Source organism: Erythranthe guttata, chromosome 6, assembly GCF_056151865.1.
Source record: "Erythranthe guttata isolate IM_541 chromosome 6, IM_541, whole genome shotgun sequence".
In the NCBI taxonomy this organism is placed as follows: domain Eukaryota; kingdom Viridiplantae; phylum Streptophyta; class Magnoliopsida; order Lamiales; family Phrymaceae; genus Erythranthe; species Erythranthe guttata.
In genome coordinates this window covers 14,587,370-14,607,215 of record NC_142538.1, presented here as the reverse complement: position 1 = coordinate 14,607,215, position 19,846 = coordinate 14,587,370, and the positions used below count along the sequence as shown (strand labels likewise).

The following is a 19,846-nucleotide window of genomic DNA, read 5'->3' as shown; positions in this document are numbered from 1 at the left end:
TTTTTGTCTCAAAAAAATAGCATCAAAAAATGACATATCAGTCGCAGTAGAATTGGTGAATATTTGCTCGAATAAAAAAGGTTTCTTGAAAATCACACTTTAAGGGGCAGTTGTAAGATGGAAACTAACATGGGATGGAGCTTTTTTCGTAATTTAGCTTAAGTTAAGGGAAGGCTTCGTAATTTACCCGATAACATTTTCTTATAAAAAAGAATAATAATGAGAACTATTTAGTTCGATTATAATATTATATTCTTTTCCTCACTTTTTACTCTTATATATATATTGTAAAAAGAAAAAAAAAAAAAGATATTCACATTTTACATTTTAGCAGAGAAGAGAAAAATGTCGTCTACTCCAATGGAAATGGATGCGCAACTGCCCACCGCCACCGCCACCCCCATCGCTGCTCCTCCTCCGTCGAATTTGGCGAAATTGGCGGAGTCACTCAAACTCGAACATCAGTTCCTCCGCGTTCCCTTCGAGCACTACAAGAAGACGATCCGCTACAACCACCGCACCGTCGAGAAAGAAGTCTCCGCCGTCATTTCCGGTGTCCCCGCCGCCGCCTCTGAAATTTCCAGAGAAGAAGCCGTTCGACAGCTCACTTCTCTCGTCTCCCGATTGCAGGGTCTCAAAAGAAAGGTGTGTAATTAGTATCCTTTCCTTTTTCCCCCTTTCGGCACTAGATTTGCATCACCAGTTTTAATTTGATTTTGGTTTCGGTTCGTGTGAATTATCAATAATCTTCAGTTCGTATGGATTTTTTTTAAGAAGAATTTGATTTCAATAGAGAATTTGAGGCTTGTAATCTTGATTTCTTGTCTCGAAGAAGAAGTATACAATTAGTATTCTGGATTTCTTCTTTTCTAATTTGTGAGTTGTCGTCTAAATAATGCATGATGTTATTAAATTTTAATCACGGAAATTGGATGCGGTAAATTGAGTCATTTTCATCTCTGTTCGATAATATGGCATTTGTTATTCGTTGGTTGATGAATTAGTTGGAAGAGGGAAGTCAAACAGAGCAGTTACAAGCACAGAGATGCCGGGCCAGGCTGGAACATTTAGAATCTGCAGAAGTGGACAATTTGCCCAAGTGGAACAGCATCCGCTTGAAGCGTATACTCGTTGATTACATGTTGAGAATGTCATATTACGATACTGCCGTAAAGCTTGCTGAGAGCAGCAATATTCAGGTGAAAAGTTTTTTGAATCATTTTATTCGTCAGGTTGTTACTTGTTCTGTTGGTGACGTATGCGATTGTTAAAGTTCTTCTGGATTCACTTTCACCTTTGAATATGAGTAAATGTCAATAATCTGATTGAAGTCTCAGCATCATTCCTAATTTATGTTGGATTTACGAATTGGTTAAAATTAGAAACAAACAAACAGGCAAATTTGTGTAACTAGTCAATTTATTTCTCGAGTAGACCTCATAACTTGTTACTGCTCGTGCATGTTGGAGTTTTAATAGAAATGACACGCTGGCGTCTAAATAACCTCTGGTCTATCTTAGCAGGATCTTGTCGATATAGATGTGTTTCTTGAGGCAAAAAAGGTAATTGAAGCGCTTGAAAAGAAGGAGGTGGCCCCTGCTCTAGCTTGGTGTGCTGACAACAAATCCAGGTTGAAGAAGACGAAGGTAATCACATTCTAGCTTTCTTTTCCCTTTGTCTTTTCTTATAGCTCAACATTAATATTTGAGTTGGAAGAGATATGCGCTTTCTCCCTTTATCTAGAATCATGTTGGTGGTTATCATTTTTCCGTTTCACATTGGATGAAGATTCTTATGCATAGAAATTGGTCAATTCAGGAGAAATTCAGTACTCTAAAATAATTGTAAACTATTGGAATACGTTAGGTGCAGGGAAATTGATTAGCCACTGAAGACTAAATTATTATGGTCTGTTTCCATATTAGCATCAATGATACACAAGTTTATGCACAAGTCACTTAAGACGCAGGTCGGTTTGGGTTGTTGGTAATATATTATGTGCATGTGCTGTGTGTGTCGGCGGGGGATGGGATGGATACAGTATTGCTAGAAGCAATTGGAATTTCAGTAAGAGAATAAGGGCAAATATAGCTAAGTTTTCTATGTCCAAACATTTCATGTATGGTTACCCTAATGCTTGTTAAGCTTCTTGCACTTATTTTTCATCTTACTGTTAACGTCAAATTTTGAATGCGAGACTTGGGATCCATGTCATGAAAAAGATTGACATTAATACTTGACCACCATGACCACCAACTGCTGACCTCTAGTTGTGATCTTTCTTCGACTTTCACTCCTCTATGGGAGTTGTTCAATTACTTGCTTCCACCAGTTAAACTTCTCTTTCCACCAGCCGATCCTATCAAGATGCTTTCCTTGGCTTATGCTTTATGTATTAGAGGCTTACTGCTGGGTGGTTATGTTTTGAATCTCATGAATTTACTTTTAATTCAACGATAAGTATCGTTTTCTGATGTCACTTTCATGAATTTTTTCAATGGAGCTAACTTTAGAATTAAGCACATCGGCCAGTGGCTCAGTTTCAACCAAATTGCTCTTTTAGTACAAGTGAAAAAGTGAACAATACAAGAAAATGAACATATATTCCTTAAAGAACAAAACGTGTGAACAATCATTAGATATTTGTTTAATACCTTGCTCAACAGTTTAAACACTGTCTTTCCGCCATCCCGACAAAATTTTAATTTTCAACAGTTTCAATCGGTTTTGGGAGGGAATTAGCTAAGTCAAAATTCTTCTTCTCAGAGTATTCTCTTTAGTTTCATTGTTTCCTTGTTATTTTCATAGTGGAATTTCTTAGTTAGATATCAGGTGCAATTTCTTTTTAAATTTTATTGGTGAAACTCTTAAGTTTTCCCCACTGACTAATCATACGATGTTGTTTCAGCCTATCCTTTTTCTATCTAACAAAATGTTTCCTGTCTTCAGTCATTTCTTGGGCACCTTTGAACTTCCAATTAAAGGACTATCGCATCATTCATATTCATTGCAGGACAATTAATTCAGTAGGAAAACAAATTTCCAGTAGATAGTACACTGTAATTGTATGAAATACTGCTTGATCTTTTGTCCTCTTTTTGTTTTTTTTTTTTTTTTTTTCCTTCGAGTTTCTGCATTTTTTATACACTCAGTCGATCATAAGCTTATGAACTTGTATCACAGTACTTTATACTAAACCTGTTTAGTGCTGGGTGCTTTTTCAGAGCAAATTTGAGTTCCAGTTGAGACTGCAAGAATTCATCGAGTTGGTAAGGACTGAAAATAGTATGCAAGCTATATCATACGCTCGAAAGTACCTGGCACCTTGGGGAGCTACCCATATGAAAGAATTGCAGCGTGTTATGGCAACCCTTGCTTTCAGAAGTAACACTGAATGTTCAACGTACAAGGTCAAAATACTTCCCTAACTACTCCGACTCTTCAAACTTCCATTCTTATAAATTCTCTGAGAATTTGATATTGCCGTCATTTGCTTTGCTTAAGCTTAATGGTTTGTTCCGTTCATTCTCTAAATTGTGGTCGGTAATATAGTAATTTAATATTTCAAGAACAGTTCCTTCAATTTAACTTAGAATGAGCGTTATCTAGGTTATGCAGCAATTCCACTGTTACGCGTATGCCATCCGTTAGATACTATTTCATTAACATATGGCATATTTTATGGGCCCATTAATATAACTGCTAAATTCTAATTATGATAGACAGTTATCTCACAGATATTCTGACACAAATTATCTCGTATGAATAATCTAGTCGATGTAATTTACGTAACACATGGACTGAAACTAACATTTCGAGATAAAATTACTGTTTTGCAGGTATTGTTCGAAGAAAGGCAATGGGATTTTTTGGTCGACCAATTTAAGCAAGAATTCTACAAATTGTATGGCATGACTCTTGAGCCTTTACTGCATATATATCTGCAAGCTGGCTTATGTGCATTGAAGACCCCGTATCCAATACTAAAATCTCGTAGATACATATTATTTCTCTACTGCTAAAATAACTGTTAAAACTATGTCCGTGTTTTTTGCCTTGACTTTTGGGGGGGGGGGGGGTTAGATACTGTTACAAAAATACTTGCACGAATGAGGATCCTCTATCGCAAGAGGGCTTCCGTAAACTAGCAATGCCACTTCCATTCTCGAAGCAGCATCACTCTAAACTTGTTTGCTACATAAGCAAAGAGCTCATGGATTGTGATAATCCACCTCTCGTCTTGCCCAACGGCTATGTTTACAGCACTAGGGTCTGTTAATCGATTTCCCTCGATAATTTTTCTTAGATTATAATAATAATTTACTAAATAATATATAATTTTTGTGAGCAGGCCCTTCAGGAAATGGCGAAGCAAAACGGTGGGAAGATCAGTTGTCCGAGAACAGGATTAGTTTGTGAGTACAAAGATGTGGTGAAAGCATTCATCTCTTAGATTGATATCTTCTGTATATGAAACGCAAAACCGTTGTCTGTTTTTTCTTTCAACTGTTGTCATTTCGATATGTGCGTAAAACTCTCTGCTGAGTTGCTATGTGGCCTCGTCGTTATTCAGACTGTTGTACATATATGCTAAAACCACTGTAGTAGATTTGTTTTCTTTGCTTTTAAAATTGGCTGAATAATAGATAGGAGGAAGCTAATGATTTTTAGTTGAATAGTCTGCATAATAATCACAGTTGTGTAAGTTTGAATAACTGAATAATGGCGTATCATTGAGCGGCATTCGCTTGTGTGAAGAAAGAAAAAAACGAATGGGTCCGGTTACAATTTCAAAATTTCCGGTGTGATTTTTTTTGTTAATTCCGATTTTGTTTCTCTCCAAATATTACACTTATAATATCAATATAATTATGTATATTCTCTTAGGCCCCGTTTGGTTGGCAAGATAAGATTAGCCAAGATAAGATTAAATAATCTAATGAGACCCAATTATTTTATTGGAGCTTGAAACGTCCGACAAAAAAACTCATTAGATAGCAAGATAAGTCAAGATAAGGCAAGATAAACCATATTATATAATTTTGGCGGGTCGACCCAGCAATTTATTGAGGATACCAAACATCAAATTAAGTCCAACTATTTAGTTAATCATGACTTATCTTGACAACCAAACGGGACCTTAGGTGACTAAAAATTAGATATTTTTGAATTCCGCCAATCCATATCCGAAAGTTTCTGATTTTCGAAACAAGCTTTTTCACTCCAATTATCCACTTCCGATAAGAGTGGAATTTTTTCGAAAGTGCTAATTTCCGATTCAATCCATCCGATTAGCACCGCTACTCATGCCTAATGATATCAACATTCTCAAACCAACTGTTAACATAAACAAACAAAAACCGCATTTTAAGGTTTCCATCTTTTCGTGTTATAATTTAATTAGCATTTAACCTCATTTACGACCATGGGGACATCAATTCTTGTTATAACTAACCACGACCAGCTGTAGATACTATTAACATAGCATTATCATCAATCAGACACGAAAGAAGAATTCGTAGCCTATAACTCAATTTTCGTATGTACCATATTTCGAAAATGTGAGGAAAAAAGTTGGAGCACGTTAAGAAAACAATTAAAAATACAGTAAATACTAAATTGGAAGAGAAAAAAAAATTACCTATAGCTGGCAGCTAATTAGCAAGAGGTGAAATCGCGGATGCATCGACAATGTCGACGAATAACACGAGAACTTGATGCATCGAAAATCCGATAACTGCTTTAAAAGTTTTGGGAGCGGAATCACCATCGTCGTCGATCTTGGCGGTAAAGATGAAATACAGTGAGTAAATGTAACTGACTGGTAGACCTTTGAATACTCTCAACACTTCCACCAACTCGTATTCGGTCGACTGCGCACACACAAAAACACGCACAAAATAAGCAAGTTATCCTTACATGAAGAGGGTGTTTGGCTAAGCTTATAAGATGTCAAAAAGAGCTTATAAGATGTTTAAGAGCTTATAAGCTCTTCCAAGGTGTGATATTTTTATAAAAAGATCTTAAATTTTAAAAAAATAAGCTGTTGGAGAGCAAATAAGATTTTTTTTAATAAGTACCTCTACCCATATTTTTTATTATTATTAATTCTAAAAATAAGATATAACCACTTATCAGCTCAATAAATTTGATGCAAAAAATTACATACGTGTGTTGTGTTGAAGCAGTTGATTGCAAATTGAACGTAACCCTTGAAACCCTGCGCGGCTGCGGGGTCGTTATAGCCGGCGAAATCTCGATCGTATTCAAGCTTCGCCACAGCCATCTACACATAGTAGTTTATACATAGGATTAAAAAAAAATCAATTGAAGCTAAATAATTTATTAAAAAAAAAGAAAAAAAAAGAGAGAGAGAAAGAACAAACCCCCAAAAGATAACGGCGAACGGTCTTCTCAGTAATCCATAAATCGACGGTTTTGGGCTGGAAAGTTTGGGTCTTGACAGAAGCCTCCTTGCACAATTCCATGACTTGTCTGTGTAGTTTGCTTATCCTTGAACGGCGTTTCACCGCTTCCGTTACCGTTTCCGTTTCCGTCTCAGAATCCAACTTCAGTTTTTCGACTCGTCCAAATAAATCGTCGATTTTGAACTTGCGGTAATCACTTGCCATTTTCAAATACGATCCCTTTGGTTCCGAAACATGCACGCGGTCGGTGGACCCACTAGAAGCCATGTCAACCAAACCCTAGTTGTTGTTTATTCCCTTTTGGCGCTCTCTCTTTTGGCTATCCTGTGTTGTTTGTTATATATATATATATATATAGAGTAGAACATCATAAATTAATACCCGATAAATTAATAATTTCGTTTAAATAATAATTATTCCGGTTCTGGCTCAGGGATAAATACAACGTGCTAAATTAATAATTCGCTAAATTTATAAGATAATAAACATTTGAAATTTTTAATAAGCCCCATATAATATATAAATTAATAATGCATAAAAATGCCCGCATGAGTGTAGCCAGGCCCGTTCCTAGGAATTCGGGGGCCCAAGGCGAATTATGTAGATCTTTGAAACGGGGGCCCCTAGCAAGAGCAACATTGTTTTTTTTGTTCGAAGTAATTAAAACATAGTAGGTTAAAAAACTTGAAGGGTACGGGGGCATCGCCCCCGATTTTTTTTGAGAGGTGTTGAGTGTAAGTTTTACACTTAATTTATATTTTCTGATGAGGATTTTTGTGGAATTTTATTGACTGAATGATGTTTAATGACTTGGTTATTGTATTTTAGGTACATATTGAAGAATCGGGAGTCTAGAGGATGGAACGGTAAAGAAGGGGCAAGGGAAGACAACCAACTGCAGACCAAAAATAGAACTGAGACGTCCGTCTGGAGATTTCTGCTGATTCTCCGACGGGTCATCCCGGGAGGAAAAAAAATCTAATAGAAGGTTGAGACGGTCGTCTGAGAAAATGAACTAAATTTCGGACGGCCGTCTGTAGTTCTTCGACTGCGCATTATATGAATTTTAATTGCACAAGGAAACTCCTATATATTCAAGTCTCAAGTACACCTATATAAGATAATCACAATTACGAAGATCTGGAATTTTTTTTACGCAATCTTAAAACAAGAAGAACGAGATAATGGAGAATCGAAGACAAAGAGTTGATGAATCTTTATCATAGTTCTTCTTTAATTTCTCTTTTCTGTCTTATATATATATATATATATATATATATATATATATATATATATATATATATATATATATATATATATATATATATATATATATATATATATATATATATATAAATATTACTAATGTATAAGGACTATTTTTCCAAAATCGGGGGCCCCTAAAATTCATAAAAAATCGGGGGCCCGAGGCGACCGCCTTTCTCGTCTCCCCTCAGAACCGGGCCTGAGTGTAGCTCAACTAGTTCCGGAGGTGGTAAGTTGGTGCAAGGTCCTTGGATCGAATCCTGGCAGCCGAAGTGTGGGAATTTCAACTCCAAATGAGGGTTGGTCCCTTGTGGGCACCAGGTCCGGGTCCGCTACCTTAACGGGCCGTTGAGTTACCATGATTTACATTCCTCCATCAATCCTTGTCGGGCCAAGGGATGGGGGCCCTGGGGGCGAGGAATTTCGCCTTTTTGGTGCAATAGTGCAAGTAATAATGCATAAAAATAATTTTTAAATTATATGGTACAGTACATATTTTATAGATCTATGAAGGCTTAATGAAATATAATTCAATTGTTGCTTGTTTTTTGTTGAAGTTCATATTACATCAATCTCGTCCCTCACTTTTCTTAACATGGTTAGAACTTTCGGCATAGTTTTCTCATAACTCAACATAAAATTGTTCTGTACTATTGCTGCTTTAAGAGCCCTCGTTCGTGAAACAGGCTCTATAGTGCATTGAACTAATGGTACAATGAATAATATACACGTAATTTAAAACAAATGTATTTATTGAAAATAATAATAAAAGTAATTTCATAGATTAATAAGTTATTAATTAATGTAAATTAATAATTATTAATTTATCGATAAATTAATATTTTGCTAAATTAACGAGATTTTGTTGGTCCCAACTAGGGGTGCAAGTTGGAACGGAATTTCCAATTTCCACCAGTTCCGATCCGAAAAGTTCCGATCCGAAAAGTTCCGATTTTGGAACAACTTTTTTCATTCCGACTTCCGAAATTATGATTTCCGAATTTTTCCGATTATTTTGGATTGGAATTGGAATTATATAAAATAGATTTGGAATTTCCGATTTCCGATTCGATTTAATAATTCTGAAAAATTCTGTTTTTTTCCCGAAAAATATACCTATAAGTAATGTATATTATTTTCCCGAAAAATACACCTATAAGTTTTGTTTTAGGATTTTGACATAATGATTTTTTTGTTAGAAGTTTTATTGAATATTACGCTGTGTTTATTTTTATTTATTTTTTTGAACTGAAATTTAGTAGTTATTAGTTTTACTTTTATCTACTTGAATGTTCTTATTTTTGAAAATTATGAACATTTTAAAAATGTGGCAAAGTTTTGAAATTTTAAAGCTTATGTGATTTCCGATTTTTTTACAGAATTCTAAAATTTCCGGGCCTTTTGGAATTTGAATGAATTTTTAGATTCCGAAAATATTGGAATTGAAATTGGAAATGATTTTGTACTTCCAAATTTTTTTGGCAATTTTCCAAAAAAACTGATTTCGAGCCGATCCATCCGACTTTCACCACTAATCTTAATTTAGGGGCTCTTTGATATAAGCCTCTCAATACTATTTTTAAAAAATAGAGAAAGACCCAAATTATTTTGCACCAATTTGAGAAAAACTCACTCCAAATTTCAGCCACTCATTTTCCCATTTATGTCCCTCCATCTTACACATTCCCATGGGCCATGACCCATCAACCCACATTATTATTATTATTATTATTATTATTATTATTATTATTATTATTATTATTATTATTATTATTATTATTATTATTATTATTATTATTATTATTATTATTATTATTATTATTATTATTATTATTATTATTATTATTATTATTATTATTATTATTATTATTATTATTATTATTATTATTATTATTATTATTATTATTATTATTATTATTATTATTATTATTATTATTATTATTATTATTATTATTATTATTATTATTATTATTATTATTATTATTATTATTATTATTATTATTATTATTATTATTATTATTATTATTATTATTATTATTATTATTATTATTATTATTATTATTATTATTATTATTATTATTATTATTATTATTATTATTATTATTATTATTATTATTATTATTATTATTATTATTATTATTATTATTATTATTATTATTATTATTATTATTATTATTATTATTATTATTATTATTATTATTATTATTATTATTATTATTATTATTATTATTATTATTATTATTATTATTATTATTATTATTATTATTATTATTATTATTATTATTATTATTATTATTATTATTATTATTATTATTATTATTATTATTATTATTATTATTATTATTATTATTATTATTATTATTATTATTATTATTATTATTATTATTATTATTATTATTATTATTATTATTATTATTATTATTATTATTATTATTATTATTATTATTATTATTATTATTATTATTATTATTACTAGTATTACTATTATTACTAGTATTATTATTACTATTATTACTAGTATTACTAGTATTACCTATTTATTATTATTATTATTATTATTATTATTATTATTATTATTATTATTATTATTATTATTATTATTATTATTATTATTATTATTATTATTATTATTATTATTATTATTATTATTATTATTATTATTATTATTATTATTATTATTATTATTATTATTATTATTATTATTATTATTATTATTATTATTATTATTATTATTATTATTATTATTATTATTATTATTATTATTATTATTATTATTATTAATATTATTATTATTATTATTATTATTATTATTGAATAGTATTATTAAAAAAAATTATTCGAAAATATATATCATGAAAAAGTGAGTTTTCTATTTTTTTTTCAAAAAGACATTCGAAAAATATATTTCGGAAAATTAAATTAAAACGTGAGATAAAAAAAATTACTGAACTGTATATAAATATAATTATGATTATTTCACTATAAAAAATAGAGTGTAGAATATATATATATATATATATATATATATATATATATATATATATATATATATATATATATATATATATATATATATATATATATATATATATATATATCTGATTTTTTTTAAAAAGGACAGGCGAAAAATATATTTCATAAAATTAAAATTATAAATAATATAATATTTTTCAAATTTATAGGATATTGAATTCATTAAATATCATATATACGTGGTAATTATTAAATGATCGGGCATATGTGAAATATGAAAGAACTTAAAAACATACCTAAATAAAAATGTCAACTAATCAATTGATGATTCAACATCATCAATTGAATTCCAACCAAGCAATTTGGAGGTGTGACATAGGAATTTGCCACATATCATTTAAAGAGGGCATATATCCTATTTTTATATTATATATAGATAATAAGAAGGGAAAAATAAATTGAAAAGTAAATAACAACAAATAAACGTAAATAAAAAAATATAAATAATGTCAGAAAAAAAAACGAAACAACAGAGAAAAAAGTCAATAATAAAATATAGATGATTTATATATGATCCAATGATGTATATGGGAAACAAATAAAATAATGATTTTCAAAAACAAAAAATTGAAATATTAAAATCAATTTAAAACGGAACAGAAAATCAAATACAAAAGAATGGTAAATCGAATTTTCTTTTCAAAATAATGAATATAAACAAATAAATATGATCCAAAATTATTGAAATAAAATCAAAAAAAAAAAAAAAAACATAACACGTGTATTTAAATATTAAAAAAATTAAAATGTATATTTTGAAATTCAAAAGAACAAATTATTAAATATTACGAAAAATATCTGATTTTTAACATAAACTAATATTTATATTTTGTAAATGTAAAATATTAGAAATTATAATATTGTAATAAATTATATTAAAATAAATAATTATATTGTTATCATATTAGTATCCATGTAAATCATAAATGTTAATTTTATTTTACAATGTAATAAATAAATGTGGGGTCAGAATTCGAGATGTGAAAATATCAATTGTGTCCCTTGGCTTTATATATTGTATAGATATTAAAGGGATGTGCTTATTGGCAAAAAAAATAGAGGCCCTAAACCTAGAATATTAAAGATGGTTGGTTAGGGACTTATGCACAAAAACCCCTTAAAATATAACCACGAGAATAATATACTAATTCGAAATATTGTTACAATATTTTTATTTCTTAATTTGTACTATAATTATCATTTCGAATACATTTTAAATATTAAGAAAATATATATATATATATATATGATATGCCTAATTGGGCCAACCCAATGGGCCTACAATTTCTTTACCTACTGGGCTACGAGTCCAATATCGAAGACTAATATCACCGAGGCCCAAACACCTTCAAGTAAGGCTTGGGCCCAACAAAGCAAACCCAACCCAATAAACGACATATAAATAGAGGTTTTCCTCATTTTATTAAGGTACGTCCTATTAACTGAGCAATACAAAAACGCGTATTCTCTGGACTATTTCTATGATCAGCACGTCTGACTTGAGCGTCGGAGGGGTTTCCGCCGGATCAACCCCCGGCTTAGTTCATGTGTTCTATGATCGCAGGTACCTCAGGATCATCAAGTTGTCAAGCTACTGATCTGCTTTGCTCTCCCAGCTCATTTTCTACACCACCCTAGGTGAGCTAGTAATTAGCATCATCATTTTGGCGCCGTCTGTGGGAACGATGCAAACCAGATCACGTAGCCAACAAGATCCTCCTGAGGCGTCTGCTCGGAGAGAAAATGACACAGCTAACGACCTCCCACCTCGTGGAAGCTCTGGCTTGCCACCTCCTCCCCATCCCATGGATCCGCCTCGCGAGGTTCAGGTGATCCCCCCTCGGGACCCACCACTCGCCGATCCACCACTCCCTGCTCCTCGAATGGTTCAAATAACCGAGGAGGCCCTTCAACACTAGAAAGGGTTATCGACTCCCTGGGGGCTCACATCTGCCCCCAAAACATTTCGCTCGCCAAGGGTTATCGACTCCCTGGGGGCTCGCATCTGCCCCCAAAACATTTCGCTCGCCAAGGGTTATCGACTCCCTGGGGGCTTACATCTGCCCCCAAAATATTTCGCTCGCCAAGGGTTATCGACTCCCTGGGGGCTTACATCTGCCCCCAAAATATTTTGTTCGCCAAGGGTTATCGACTCCCTGGGGTTCACAGTGCCCCCAAAACATTTCATTCGCCATGGGTCATCGACTCTCTGGGGGTCTACTCCCGCCCCCCTCGAACGGTTCAGATAACCGAAGAGGACCTTCAGCATATGATCGCCGAACCTTCAACAAGATCAACTTCTACTTGCTCCTCTAACGGTTCAGATAACCGATAAGGACCTTCTGCGTATAATCGCGGAAGCTTCAACTTGTGCTACCACTGAAGCAGTGGCACCATACATCGTCATAGCAGGAGCCAACGCTCCTCCTCGTGAGGCCCCACTGGGTCCTCAACATGATCAATTTCTACTTACTTCTCGAACGGTTCAGATAACCGAAGAAGACCTTCAGCGTATGATCACGGAAGATTCAACTCGTGCTGCCACTGAATCAGTGGCACCATATATCGCCAAGGTTGGGCTTCTCACCCCAATGGTTCGTGATCGCCTCATCCTAAATGGGGGGCTATCTCATCCTAAAGTTGGGCATCTCATCTCAAGGGTGGTACATCCACTTACCTTTCAACCCCAAGGGGTTTCACATCCCATCAAGTGTTTCACATCCCTACTTCAAAAACAGAAAAAAAAAGGGCTGACGCGCACGCGCGAACCAATGGCACAACCGTGCGCATCCACCTCAGACCATAGGTCTCGAGCGCCTTATCCTACAGTGGGCAGTTATCTCCATCCTAAGGTTGGGCATGACCCTTACCTTTCATCCCCAAGGGGGTGCACATCTCATCTCAAGGAACGAGGATAATCTCCCTACTCAAAAAATAGAACATCCCCAAGGGGGTGCACATCCCATCTCAAGGAACGAGGATAATCTCCCTACTCAAAAAATAGAACATCCCCAAGGGGGTGCACATCCCATCTCAAGGAACGAGGATAATCTCCCTACTCAAAAAATAGAACATCCCCAAGGGGGTGCATATCCCATCTCAAGGAACGAGGATAATCTCCCTACTCAAAAAATAGAACATCCCCAAGGGGGTGAATATCAGCCAAATAAAAAAAAAAGGGGGGGTAAAATCGCGCATGCGAGACCGCAGAAGAAGATAAAAAAATACAAGAACAAGAAGAAGAAAAAAGAGAGTAAAAGAAGAAGAATTAGAAGAAGAAAGAAAGAAAAAAGAAGAAGGAAGAAGAAAATAGGAAAAAGAGAGAAAAAGAAGATGAGAATTAGAAGAAAAGAGAAAAAAACAACAAAAAAGAGTAGAAGACAAAAGAAGAAAGAAAAAGAAGCAAAAAAAGACAAAAGAAAGAAAAGGACAAAAAGACAAGAAAAACGCGTGCGTCAGCGCGCTCCGCCCAAGGGTGCATCGGTCCGCGCGAACGCGCGGTAAAAAAAAAAAAAAAAAAGACAGGAGGCGCGCGTGCACAGCACGCGCGCGTGGCATACACGCGCAAGACGCGCGCGCGTGCACAGCACGCGCGCCAGCCAAAAAAAAAAAAAAAAAAAAAAAAAAAGGAAGCGCGCGTGCACAGCACGCGCGCGTGGCATACACGCGCCTGACGCGCGCGCGTGCACTGCACGCGCGCGTCAGAAGAGAGAGAAAAAAAAAAAAAAAAAAAAAAAAAAAAAAAAAAAAAAAAAAAAAAGAGAAAGGTACCTCGCACGCGCGCGCGCCTTCCCATGCACGCGCGCGCGCCTCCCTAGGCTTCCTTGGAGCGCGCGCTCCCATATAATTGGGCACAACTTTCACCGCCCTCCACCAAATTGCGCGTAGATTTTGACTCGCTTTATCAAATCGCACGAGAATTTCAACGCGTTCCACCAAATTGCGCGAGCTCTTTAACGCACCTACCAAATTGCGTTCGCTATCAAATGGAAAATAAAAAAAAATATTATTTCTCCACGCCATGCCAACGATTAACGCAAGACTACATCACCGATCTACTCTCAATACGATCCGGTACCCCTTTTGACTTGGCTCCCACATCGTCTCGAGAGTGGGGGGCTTGCGAGACAACTCCCACGAGGAGCCAACTCGCTCAGTACTACCACCCGTTGCGAGGTAACTCCCACGAGGAGCCAACTTCCTCGGGTCTCAACACCAAAGCGAGACAACTCCCACGAGGAGATAACTCGCTCCGTCCTACAACCCGCAGCGAGACAACTCCCACGAGGAGCCAACTCCCTCGGGTCTACGAAACCATAGCGAGATAACTCCCACGAGGAGACCATTCGCTCTGTCCTATAACCCGTTGCGAGGCAACTCCCACGAGGAGCCAACTCCCTCGGGTCTCAACGCCATAGCGAGATAACTCCCACGAGGAGCAAACTCGCTCGGCCCTACACACTCGTTGCGAGACAACTCCCACGAGGAGCCAACTCGCTCGGAACTACAACCCGTAGCGAGACAACTCCCACGAGGAGATAACTCGCTCCGTCCTACAACCCGCAGCGAGACAACTCCCACGAGGAGCCAACTCCCTCGGGTCTACGAAACCATAGCGAGATAACTCCCACGAGGAGACCATTCGCTCCGTCCTATAGCCCGTTGTGGGACAACTCCCACGAGGAGCTAACCCCCTCTAGTCTCAAAACTACAGCGAGACAACTCCTACGAGGAGACCACTCGCTCCATCCTACGATCCGCAGCGAGGAAACTCCCACGAGGAGCCAACTCGCTCGGTCCTACGAACCCACAGCGAGATAACTCCTACGAGGAGACCACTCGCTCCATCCTATGATCCGCAGCGAGATTACTCCCACGAGGAGCCAACTCGCTCAGTACTACAACCTACAGCGAGATAACTCCCACGAGGAGACAACTCGCTCGGTATCCCAACCCGCAGCGGGACAACTCCCACGAGGAGCTAACTCGCTCGATATTACAAATCCGTTGCAAGGCAACTCCCACGTGCAACCACCTCGCTCGATAATAAGACTCGCTGCGAAACAACTCCCACGAGGAGACAACTCGCTCAGAGCAACCTCAATCCACACGCACCTAAATCGCGCATCATCCAATGCTCCTACAACTTCGCTCAAGACAACTCCCATGAGGAGACAACTCGCCCGAAATTCACCATATAATCGCAAGCTCAAGTTAGCACGATTACAATCCTAGAAGCACTTAGAGATATTATGAGAATCTATATAGCCTGGCCAGCTTGATTACTCAAATTTATCTACTTGTTTTCGATGGGTCATTCATTAAAACGTGGCCACGGTCCAAACATACTTAAGACCCACGAGGTCTAACAAGGGGCACGACCCCCATATAAAAAAAAATCTTGAGAGCCTGATCCCCTCATCAAGTACATCACGCAGAAAGCTATATGTAAACACATACAAGCAACGCGTCAAAACATTGAAAATGTCGAAAAATAACAACTCCCACGAGGAGAATACTAGCTCCGTGCTACTACATTATCGTGAGACAACTTCCACGAAGACGTAACTCGATCAACTCGATTACCCCAGAGACAACTCCCACGAGGAGATTACTTGATCCGTGCTACTACATTATCGCGAGACAACTCCCACGAGGAGATAACTCGATCAACACTATTACCCCGCGACAAGATAGCTCCCACGAGGAGATAAATCGCTACTACATCGTCGCGGGACAAAACCGACGACTCGATTAATTTATATTGCGGCAACTTTGTCGCGCTATGCGCCAACGCGCATTCACACCCCTCCGACACACGCTCCAACGCGTTTTCGCATACCATTAGGCCATACGCCAATGATCGACTTCTCCAATTTTTACTCTCGACACGATTTGAGACCCATCACAACATGGCCCCCACATCGACTCGAGAGTGGGGGGCTTAATGATATGCCTAATTGGGCCAACCCAATGGGCCTACAATTTCTTTACCTACTGGGCTACGAGTCCAATATCGAAGACTAATATCACCGAGGCCCAAACACCTTCAAGTAAGGCTTGGGCCCAACAAAGCAAACCCAACCCAATAAACGACATATAAATAGAGGTTTTCCTCATTTTATTAAGGTACGTCCTATTAACTGAGCAATACAAAAACGCGTATTCTCTGGACTATTTCTATGATCAGCACGTCTGACTTGAGCGTCGGAGGGGTTTCCGCCGGATCAACCCCCGGCTTAGTTCATGTGTTCTATGATCGCAGGTACCTCAGGATCATCAAGTTGTCAAGCTACTGATCTGCTTTGCTCTCCCAGCTCATTTTCTACACCACCCTAGGTGAGCTAGTAATTAGCATCATCAATATATATATATATATATATATATATATATATATATATATATATATATATATATATATATATATATATATATATATATTATAAAAAATGATTTAGCCCTCAATGGTTGACATGTGGATAATGTTGATGTTATACTTCCAAATTGCTTAGTTGAGTTTCAATTGGTTATGTGGCATCTCAAATTGATTAGTTGGCATTTCATTTTTGGTATGTGTTTAAATTATTTCCTATTTAATATTTGCACAATCATCTAAACATTACCACATATACATATATTCTTTAATGCATTTAATCTATATATAAATTCGAAAAATATTTATCTTATTGATACTATAATTTTCGAAATATATTTGTTTGAATGTCCATATTATATGAATATCCAAATAAATTTTAGGAATTTTTTTTTCATTGTAATAATCGACTATTTTAATAATAAAATACGTTTTTGTTTTTTCTTAATTATAGAATATCGGAATATGCATTCAATAAATTATATTTGTTTAAAACACAACATATAAATATTTTTATTATTTCATTATTTCATTTAATAAAATTTAACGATATATTAATAAAATACAATAATGTACAATAAAAGATTTTATAGATATAATATTATTGATTTTTTTTTTCTGAAAAATATATAATATTTTTTTTTGAAAGAGATAAAATTTTCGTATGAGTATTACTTTCTCTTTTAAAAACACTAAAACAATAATATTATATACATATGATATATTCAACTACCTCTAATTTAAGATATGATTCATTCAAATCAATTTTATTTTTTTTGTTCCGGATTATGTGTTTACCAAATAAGGACAATGTTTACATTTTTTCGTAACTATATTTTTTCCCATATTATATGCATCATTAAATAAGGTAAATTATGTCTTTTATTGTGACTTAACTTTTCTCGGATTAGGTGGCTCAACTAGTCGTCAAACAAAGTTAATTATTTCAAAATTAACTTAATACATATTTATTAACTGCCATGATTAACTATTTCCAAATCTAAGTCAAATTAAATCAAATAATTTAATTATATAATCAATGATTTCGAAATTATAGATTGCCGCTCATTTTAAAATTCAAATTTTGAATTTTTAAAATATTTTCAAAATTACGTAATAATCCATGCTATATAATGTCCCACAATAATGTGATTTTCAGCGCTCGATCCAACTACTTCATATTATCATATGTAATTAATTACATATGATAATACTTATATACTTCTGTGTTAATACTTATATAATTTTCAACACTCGCTACAACTACTTCATATGATGATCTACTTCATATTATCATATGTAATTGTCTTTCCGTGTTAATAATTATATGTAATTTTCAGCACTCGATCCAAATACTTCATATTATCATATATAATTTTCAGCACTTGATCCAACTACTCGATTAACCGCCTTCCTCTGTTCCAGTTTTTTTTCCAATTGTACACATGGATGAAATATTCATTTTCATTGGTTCATTTTGATCCATGTGTACCCCATTCTTAAATTTTTTTTTGTTTCCATTTAAAGATCCATTCTTTATCATTGATTTTCCGTAAATATATTGCAACAAAACCGGCAAGGCAAAATTCGGAAAGTAATTTGACAATTGGTTTTCAATAATTTGACTTTCTATATTTTGGCAAACAAATCCGGACTTTAGGAATTGTATAATTTGACTTTTAATCTAGGGCGAATGGCAAAAAGGTCCATCACATGGGACTTAAATGCATTTTGGCCCACAAAAAAAACAGTCTCTCAATTAAACTCATCCCCAACTTGGCATTTATTTCCTTAACATCGTTTCATCGTTTTCCATCTGCTTGCAGTTAGATACAGAAGGCTTCCAATCATGCTTCTGTATAGGGTACTGTCAACATCTTCAGCAACATCATCATTGGACAGTTTTTAACTTGAACCCATTGGAGTTTTCATGTGCTTGGCTGACTCCAACTCAAACCTTTTGACCAGATTTAGAGCATACTTCTTTTGATTTACAAAAATTCCTTCATCTATCTGTTTGATCTGGAGTCCTAGGAAGTAATTCAACTCTCCTACCATGCTCATTTCAAAAGTGTGAGACATAGAATCTACAAAAGACTGTAAGAGGTTAGCACAAGTAGAACCAAAAACAATATCATCAACATATATCTGTACAATAATGATATGGTTATTTGTTCTTCTAACAAATAGAGTTATGTCTGCTTCTCCTCTAGTAAATTGTATTTCAAGTAAGAAGTCAGTGAGTCGTTGATACCAACCTCTAGGAGCTTATTTAAGACCATACAAAGCCTTCTTAAGCTTGAACACATGATCAGATTTGGCAGAATCTTCAAAACCCTTGGGATGCTCTACATATGCTTCTTCATTTAAAACACCATTTAGAAATGCACTTTTGATATCCATCTGATACAATTTGATTTTTAGAAAACATGCTATAGCAAGAAGTAACCTAATAGATTCAATTCTAGCTACTGGAGCAAAGGTTTCATCAAAATCTATACCTTCAATCTGAGTATAACCTTGTGCTACTAACCTAGCCTTATTTCTAACAACTGTACCTTTTTCATCAGTTTTGTTTTTGAAGATCCACTTAGTTCCTATTACATTTACATGACTTGGTCTGGGAACTAAGTACCAAACATCATTCCTGATGAACTGATTCAGCTCTTCATGCATTGCATTAATCCAAAACTCATCCTTCAGTGCTTCTGCAATATTCCTTGGTTCGACTGAAGATACAAAACAA

General features: G+C 34.8%; 1 protein-coding gene across 2 annotated transcripts; it reads left to right on the top strand.

The window, feature by feature from the left end:
• The first annotated feature begins 276 nt into the window (after positions 1–276).
• LOC105962713 (LisH/CRA/RING-U-box domains-containing protein) lies at positions 277–4,631 on the top strand. Of its 2 annotated transcripts, none has more exons than XM_088819890.1 (7): positions 277–645; positions 1,005–1,199; positions 1,521–1,646; positions 3,225–3,410; positions 3,840–3,973; positions 4,084–4,270; positions 4,352–4,631. In XM_088819890.1, the coding sequence occupies exons 1-7, from the start codon at positions 346–348 to the stop codon at positions 4,451–4,453; spliced, it is 1,230 nt and encodes a 409-aa protein (XP_088676016.1). In that variant the 5' UTR covers positions 277–345; the 3' UTR covers positions 4,454–4,631. The 2 variants fall into 2 exon arrangements, with proteins under 2 accessions (XP_088676016.1, XP_012842485.2); XM_012987031.2 differs by having other exon boundaries at positions 303–645; positions 1,524–1,646.
• Positions 4,632–19,846: the final 15,215 nt, after the last annotated feature.